The 7,917-nt window shown below is 55.5% G+C and overlaps 2 protein-coding genes across 2 annotated transcripts in view; one reads left to right on the plus strand and one right to left on the minus strand.

The window, feature by feature from the left end:
* Positions 1 to 1,764, minus strand: part of LOC106889177 — a 4,638-nt gene extending 2,874 nt beyond the window's left edge. Inside the window, exons 1-2 of the mRNA XM_014943966.1 lie at positions 1,618 to 1,764; positions 192 to 430 (exon numbers count right to left, since the gene is read on the minus strand). Coding sequence (XP_014799452.1) covers positions 192 to 430; positions 1,618 to 1,764 — 386 coding nt within the window. The remainder of the gene's footprint in view (positions 1 to 191; positions 431 to 1,617) is intronic.
* Positions 1,765 to 1,902: 138 nt separating this feature from the next.
* GSC2 (goosecoid homeobox 2) lies at positions 1,903 to 7,454 on the plus strand. Its single transcript, XM_014943991.1, has 6 exons — positions 1,903 to 1,974; positions 2,529 to 2,588; positions 3,267 to 3,527; positions 5,281 to 5,674; positions 6,227 to 6,474; positions 7,000 to 7,454. The coding sequence occupies exons 4-6, from the start codon at positions 5,365 to 5,367 to the stop codon at positions 7,102 to 7,104; spliced, it is 663 nt and encodes a 220-aa protein (XP_014799477.1). The 5' UTR covers positions 1,903 to 1,974; positions 2,529 to 2,588; positions 3,267 to 3,527; positions 5,281 to 5,364; the 3' UTR covers positions 7,105 to 7,454.
* The last annotated feature ends 463 nt before the right edge of the window (positions 7,455 to 7,917 follow it).

Consider the following 7,917-nt stretch of genomic DNA (forward strand, 5'->3'; position numbering starts at 1 on the left):
TGCTGGCTAGGGGGGATGCTGGCTAGAGGGACCTGTACCCATGACTTAGCAGGAGGGCAGTGGGGGAACCAAACCTCCTCCGACGCACCGAGGCAGGAGGGAGCGAGACAACAATTTCACTCCGAACCATTTAATTTAATCCAGAGATTTTACAACCTCTCACCTTGCCGGGTTTCCCCTCTGCTGGGTACCAAGCACCAGCTCCCCGACTTTTCAGCCCTTCTTGGGCGGGTGGGGGGAGGAAATTCTGGCTTTTCCCGCTCACTATAGAAACGGCTCGAGATGATGTTGCTTTTTTAACCCCTGAATCGCAGCCTGTGGTGGATCCAGGGTCGTGCTGAAGGCGACGGGCGAAGGCGAGCATCCCCGCCCGGCGACGGCCGTCGCCGGGCGGGGATGCTCGCCTTCGCCCGTCGCCTTCAGCACGACCCTGGATCCACCACAGGCTGCGATTCAGGGGTTAAAAAAGCAACATCATCTCGAGCCGTTTCTATAGTGAGCGGGAAAAGCCAGAATTTCCTCCCCCCACCCGCCCAAGAAGGGCTGAAAAGTCGGGGAGCTGGTGCTTGGTACCCAGCAGAGGGGAAACCCGGCAAGGTGAGAGGTTGTAAAATCTCTGGATTAAATTAAATGGTTCGGAGTGAAATTGTTGTCTCGCTCCCTCCTGCCTCGGTGCGTCGGAGGAGGTTTGGTTCCCCCACTGCTCTCCTGCTAAGCCATGGGTGCCATCCCTTTTAGCCAGCATCCCTTTTAGCCAGCATCCCTTTTAACTAGCATCCTCGTTAGCCAGTATCCCCATTAGCCAGCATCCCCACTAGCCAGCATCCCTGTTAGCCAGCATCCCTGTTAGCCAGCATCCCCATTAGCCAGCATCCCCGTTAGCCAGCATCCCCGTTAGCCAGCATTTCCACAACATCCCCGTTAGCCAGCATCCCTTTTAGCCAGCATCCCTTTTAACTAGCATCCTCGTTAGCCAGCCCCCCCACTAGCCAGCCTCCCTTTTAGCCAGCATCCCTTTTAGCCAGCCTCCCCTTTAGCCAGCCTCCCCTTTAGCCAGCATCCCCTTTAGCCAGCATCCCCTTTAGCCAACATCCCCGTTAGCCAGCCTCCCCTTTTAGCCAGCCTCCCCTTTTAGCCAGCCTCCCCTTTTAGCCAGCCTCCCCTCTAGCCAGCCTCCCCTCTAGCCAGCATCCCCTCTAGCCAGCCTCCCCTCTAGCCAGCATCCCTTTTAGCCAGCATTCCCTCTAACCAGCATCCCTTTTAGCCAGCATCCCCACTAGCCAGCACCCCTTTTAGCCAGCATCCCCATCATCACAGTGATCCCTAACAGCCAGTGGAGGGACTCCACTTCTTCCTGCAGGATGGAATGGCCTTCGGAGAGAGGAACAGATTTATCATAAGACCTTATGTTAATTATCATCAAATCCAACTGGTTTTGTTTGGGTTCTTTTTGCCACTCGGCACAGGGTTGAAGTATTTACAACAGGCATGATCTGGGAGCCGGACTAGATGACTTTAAAGGTCCCTTCCAAGCCAAACCATGCTATGATTCTATGATTTCTGTGTCTTTATTAAATATAGCTATAACTCCTGACCAACGCATGCCACTGAACTTACAAGAAAGTTCTCTGGGCTGGTTTTGACCTTGAAAGACTGTTTTTCCCCTGGGTTGTGTCTCACAGTGGCACTGGGGCGAGCGATGGGCATCAGCCCCTTGGGTAAATCAGTGGCACAGGCAGCCACTTGGCTGGGACAGGCCAGCATCTGCGCTGGGTGATGAGGAGGATGCTGAGATGCAGCTCCCTGGGTGAGCACTTCACTTGGGGACAGACAAGGCCCAGCCTGGAGATTTGGCAGCATTTACGAGCAGCGTCCATCTCTGTTCCGCTTTAGAAATCATCTGGGTGCCCAAATTCAGTCACGGGGCCAGGTTTGCCGATACCAACCCATGGAACAGCCTGGGATTTGCCCCAGGTAAGGCAGAGCAGCATGGGAGGATGATCACATCCCTTGGAGCTGCTCCTCGAGCCCCACGGCCACCCCACATCGGGGAGGGAACTGGGGAAGTGCTGCCGAACCAGAGCTCCCCCGGGGGCAAGTGCCCAGGCAGGGGCAGGGAAAAGGAAGGTGCTCCAACATTTTGGGGTCTCCATTCCCATTCCCTTGTGCTGCCTGCAGGAGGGAGGGGCGGGGGAGAGAGAGGGAGACTTTTTCTGGTTTCACCATAGGGAGGATTTTTCAAACCCTATAAATTCACTTTTGACAAGTGAACGGCTAAAGCAGATTAACCTTTTTTCTAATCCTCTATAATGGCTTTGGAATCTCCTTAACCAATAAGAAAATGATAAGAGCCTGTTTCTTTTCTTTTTATCTATATCTATATTGTCCTCTCTTGTCTGCATTTTTTTTCTTTCTTGTTTTATTTTCCTTTCCTTTTCTAATATGAAATAGCCCAGCGATCCTATCTCCCGGAGGCTCAGTAAACAGAACATCAATAATCCCTTTCCTTTATTCCTCTCCGGTAACAGGGCGCAGAGAAGTGTCCGCCGATTGGGATTTGATTACCAGCAGCTATCAAAAGTCTCTTTGTAAGATCTGGGTCCCAAATCCCATAATTCTTTGATAAAAGAAGTATTACCAGTCCATTTTCTGAAGTGAAAGGTATGGGAGGAATGAAAGAAAGCAATCAGCGGAGATCCTAATAGGCTAAGTGCACGTGGGGTGGGAAGGCAGGGACGGGCAGGGGAGGGCAGGGAAAGGTGTCCTTTGTGGAGGACGGGGAATGAGAATTAATCTGCTTCAGGCCTATGATTATTGCAGCCAAGAGCAAAAAGGGTCAGACCCTGCACCTTCCCCTGGTGTGTCCCTGCTCTCCTGCCCCACAGCCCCTCTGTGGGGAGCAGAGCCCGGCCCCACATCCTTCTCCTGAGCCAGCACTTGGGTATGTGTGTCAAAGCTGGGAGCAGTTTGTGCTGGTCCCTGGCGTTGGGGTGTCCCTGGTCCCTCTCCGCAGCCCTGACACCTTGGCTGGGCAGCAGTGAATGTGTCCAGATGGGCAGCCATGAAGGTGCTGTCCTCTCAAACCCACAGCAAATACGTGAAGATGCACAGAGTGTGGTTGTTATTTAGGTGATGCCATTGGAATGGCTGCGGGAGGGGGAAATACAGGGACGGGAGAAAAAACAGTGGTTTGGTTTCAGTGGGACTTTACAGAGGTTTGAGGGTCAGAGGTAGAACGGTTATGGGGCATCTCTTCCCCGTGCCAGGACACCAGCAGCATGAGGAAGGGCAGGCAGAGTGCAGGGCCATGGAGAACAAGGGGCTGCGAGGGGGCTCTCCTGGAGACTGGGTCTCATTTTCGTGTGATGCTGGAGGGGTCACTGGGCTGTTCAGTGTGAAGTCACGAGATGCCACGAGGACCTTTGATGAGCAGTGGTTTCACCTCTGTGTCTCCTTGCTGTGCCATGAGTGGGACCAGTATCTTCTCCTGCTTGCGAAGAAACACCAAGCGGGAGAGGGTTCTCCAGGTAAGCTCCTAAAGCCTTTCTACTCACCTTGGCTTAACCTGCACTGAGGGCAATAGAACCTGGGTTTAAACTTTCCTAAGTGACCCGAGCTCAACCCTGGGTTCTCTGTCTGAACCCCAGCTACTCGTTTCAGCTTTAAACCCAAGATGGAAGATGTCCTCTCTCCTCCTGTGCATCCCATCTCCCCAGGCCTTGCTGTTTGACCCTCAGGAGGGTCAGTGCCAGGCATCCCCTCCCATCCCGAGCCACTGCTCTCGGCTGTAGCCTCCCCCCAGTTTCTCTTGCTGGCCAGGAGGAGTTGGGAATTGGAGTGACGAGGCTTTGGGGGAGCCCGGCTGCCCCAGACACCATCCTGGCTGCTCTGGGCTCACCAAACCACCCATTTGTGGTGGCACCAAGACCTCTGTGCCCACCTGCCCGCCCACGGAGGCAGCAGCCCCTCTCCTCCCCTTCCCCACACCGAGCTGGGGTACGTGCCGCTGAGCTGTGCCACGGAGCTGCCCATAATCTAATTTATTAAGGGCTTTGAATGCTTACACAGAACGTGTTGGATACATGCAAAGCGCCTGTATTGTCACTGTGATTAGGGCAGCGGAGGTGGGGGACAGGGGAAGGAGGGAAAATACAATTTCTCTGCTTTCAGCAGAAAATAAATCAACTTTCACAGAGAGTTCTGGCGCAGCCAAAGGCTGTGCTATCATTAAAAATGATTTTTTATTAAGCTGAACTCTCTCCTCTCTCATATTGTATGATATGACAGCTCTCTTTTGATGGGAAAGCTTTCATTTGGCCAGAGAAAGGGATAATTTGCTTCTTTTAAGGAGTTAATCCTCTGGTCCATTTCCGGGCTGGGAACAGCTATCCTCCCCCTTCCTTGGATCGGAGGCTGCAGCACAATGGAGATCATAACCACCTCAAATCTACACCCGAGATGGAGAAATCAGATTTCCTTCTCCAGTCATTTTTGTGGGATTAGCTAAATCTTAGATCCACACTAACCCTTCACAAAGCTGCCAAGATTAGTTAGAATTTATTTTATTCACAAGGGGGTTTACGGTTTTCTTTCCAAAGGGATTATATCTCTCTCTCTATATATATATATATTTAGGGTGGCTCCATGGCGAGGGTTCAGCTCACCCCTGCCCCCCCCGGCTCCCCGGCAGCGTGGTGTCCCTGTCCCCGGCAGGGCCAAAGGGAAACCGCCTCCTGTAAAGCTGTGAGATAAATAAAACTGTCCCATCCCCTCTGTGCGTGCTGTGGGGAGCTGGGGCGGGGGGGACCCTGGCGGTGCCCGCCAGCAGGGCCTGCTCCCTGCAGGGCCTTCGCCTGCCCCACAGCCCCGGGGCGTCCTTCCCCTGCCCCACAGCCCCAGGGCGTCCTTCTCCTGCCCCACAGCCCCGGGAAGGCCTTCTGCCGCCCTCCGGCACCCGGTCCTGCCCCCCGGGGTGTCTCCGAGGAGCCCTGCGGGCGGTCCCGGGGGCGCTGGGGGTGAGACACCCAACGCGCGGCCTGGGGGTGCCAAAGGCCTCGCACCGGCAGGGCCCGGCTGCGGCCGCCCCCGCGCCTGGGGCAGCCGGGTGGCTCCAGCCATAAAGCAGCCAGGTTGGAAGGAGAAAAACTCTGTGTGTGGGTATAAAATAAAAACTCGGCTGCGAGAATGAGAGTCGCTTGAAATGCCAAGACAAAGGGGCGAACCAGGGTGCCTTTGCTGGTCCATTTTAAGAGCTACATAAGCCGCCTTCTGCCCTGCCAGACCCCACTCCAGGGCAAGCACCCGGAGAGCAAACCCTGCTCAGCCTGAGCTGCCCATCCCTGCAGCCGACGCTGCCAGCAGACGATGTCTTTGGAGCCCACACCGGACGCCGACACCGGCAGGAGAGGCCTCAAGAAGCCATGTTCCTTCAGCATCGAGGACATCCTCTCCAGCCCAGCAGAGAAGAGCTCCCAGGTCCTGGTCCCGCTGTGCCTGCGGGGCATCTTGGACTGCGCTCCCAAGGGGCTGTGTGAGCTGGAGACCATCCCCGGCAGCTCCCTGCAGGAGGAGGAGGAGGAGGAAGAAGAGGAAGAGCTGGAAGGGGCAGGTTGCAACTGCTGCTGCTGTTCCCACCGGAGCACCCGTTCCCTGCAGGACTCGCCGAGTTGGCTGGGTGAGTGCTTGGGTTTGGTTCAGGGTGGGGGGCTCGTGGAGGCAGTGCTGGGTGAAGGGGAAAACCTGGGAGTTGGGTGACATTCTGGCCTGTCACCAGGGTGGGCTGCTCAGACCTCAGCTCTGGCGAGCCGAGCAGGGCTACCAAGAGCAGGCACTTCTCCCCACAATGTTAACAGGTTCTTAAAAGCAGCAGGGGCTATTTATTACTCTGTATTACTGTTTTATTGTAAAACACTTGAGAGGATGATGTTTCCAGGGGGTGGAAGTTGTCTGTGGAGTGTGGGGCCCCAGGGTCACGCTGCCCACGAGCAGAGCTGTGTCAGGGGTTCCTGAGAACACCAGCCCTGGGGAGCATTGCTCGTCCTTTAAGGTGAAGAGGTTTTGGCTATACCTAGGAAAAAAGAAAAAAAGTTAAAAAAAAGTAACAAACATGTAAAAATGCATCTCAGGAGCATCCTAAAAGTTCAGAAGACCCCCGTGTGAGGACTGGAACTGCCCTGAGACGGGTGTTTCAGCCCCCACCCCTAACGCTGTCCCTCTCCCCCCGCAGACGCCCGGCTCCCCTGGCCCGTGCGCCTCTTCCACTCGGCCGTCAGGGTCTGCAAGAGTCCCCCGGGGAACCCCGGCCAGCTGCAGGCTTTCCACCAGATCCAGCGCCGGACGCGCCGGCATCGCACCATATTCACCGAGGACCAGCTGCAGGCCCTGGAGACTCTTTTCCACCAGAACCAGTACCCGGACGTCATCACCCGCGAGCACCTGGCGAACCGCATCCACCTGAAGGAGGAGAGGGTGGAGGTGAGACCCTGCCCCTTCCTGAGCTGTTGTTCACTGCAACCCCGAAACAACACAGGGTTCTCTCAGCTGCCTGTTTCGGGAGCTGCAGACCCAGGGCCTCATTTTAAAAACAATTCTTGGGCATTCGATAACACACAGTTTAGTTTTGGCAAGTAATGGGAGATTATAGAGTTCTGCTGGGCTGATTTGTTCTGGGATCATAAACTCACACACTCCCCCTCTCCCAGAATCACCTCTATAAACACACAGACGTGCCCCATTCTGCTCATCCCCTGACCCACGTGTAGATTCCTTACTTACGTGGTCTGCCTGACCTCTGAATTTGCTGTGAGGGGGTCCCAGCTCCCTCGTGCCCCTTACATGTAAGGGAGAGAATGATTACATTTTGTATCAAACTTTTATACTGGGAAACATAACGCAGTATCCTAAAGCTTACACCGTGCAGCCCAGGAGTGAAACTGCCTGCTCCCCCCTGCAAGTAACATGTGAAATTCAGAAGTTCTTTTCTCATTTTGCACTTTCTAGGTTTGGTTTAAAAACCGTCGGGCCAAGTGGCGGCATCAGAAGAGGGCGTCTGCCTCGGCACTGATCCTCCAAGGCACCAAGAAGCCCCCCGAGGAGAGCTCTTAGGGGTTGCAGGCCGCGTCTCGGCGGATGAAGGCTGAGAGCGCCCATTGCCCGTGGCCAAAAGGCTCCGTAGGGGGGTACCTGAGAGGGACTCATGAAGCAAAAGGGGAATCACTGTGATTCCCAGGGGAGGAGGAGAGATAAAAGCAGACACGGCACTTCCATGTCCCAGTTTCTCTTCCAACCCGAGTTCACGTGGCAGATAACTCACCGGGCAGATGCTCACCCCCAGATGCTTCAGCAAAACCACTGCCCAAAGCCCGTGCAGGGGACTGGGCTGTACTGGTGTCACGTAGGTGGGCTCCAGGGGAAGGGGAGACTCCCCTCCTTGTCTTTGCTCCGTGTGGGTAGTATTTGTGCTTGTTTTACTACTGTAGATTTGCAAAATATCCTGCAAATGAATGTGTCTGATTTTCAGCACCCTGATGGCATCTGGAGTTGCTTTTGGGGTTGGGCTTACTGACAGGCAGTTTGTTCCCCAACAAAGAAACAGGGATTTCTTCCGAGAGCCTGTGGCAGGGGCGATCCACCCGCCCTGGCGAGGGGCTGGCATGGCGAGGGTTCAGCTCACCCCTGCCCCCCCCGGCTCCCCGGCAGCGTGGTGTCCCTGTCCCCGGCAGGGCCAAAGGGAAACCGCCTCCTGTAAAGCTGTGAGATAAATAAAACTGTCCCATCCCCTCTGTGCGTGCTGTGGGGAGCTAGGGCGGGGGGGACCCTGGCGGTGCCCGCCAGCAGGGCCTGCTCCCTGCAGGGCCTTCGCCTGCCCCACAGCCCCGGGGCGTCCTTCCCCTGCCCCACAGCCCCAGGGCGTCCTTC

Source organism: Calidris pugnax, unplaced genomic scaffold (assembly GCF_001431845.1).
Source record: "Calidris pugnax isolate Ruff unplaced genomic scaffold, ASM143184v1 scaffold138, whole genome shotgun sequence".
NCBI lineage: Eukaryota > Metazoa > Chordata > Aves > Charadriiformes > Scolopacidae > Calidris > Calidris pugnax.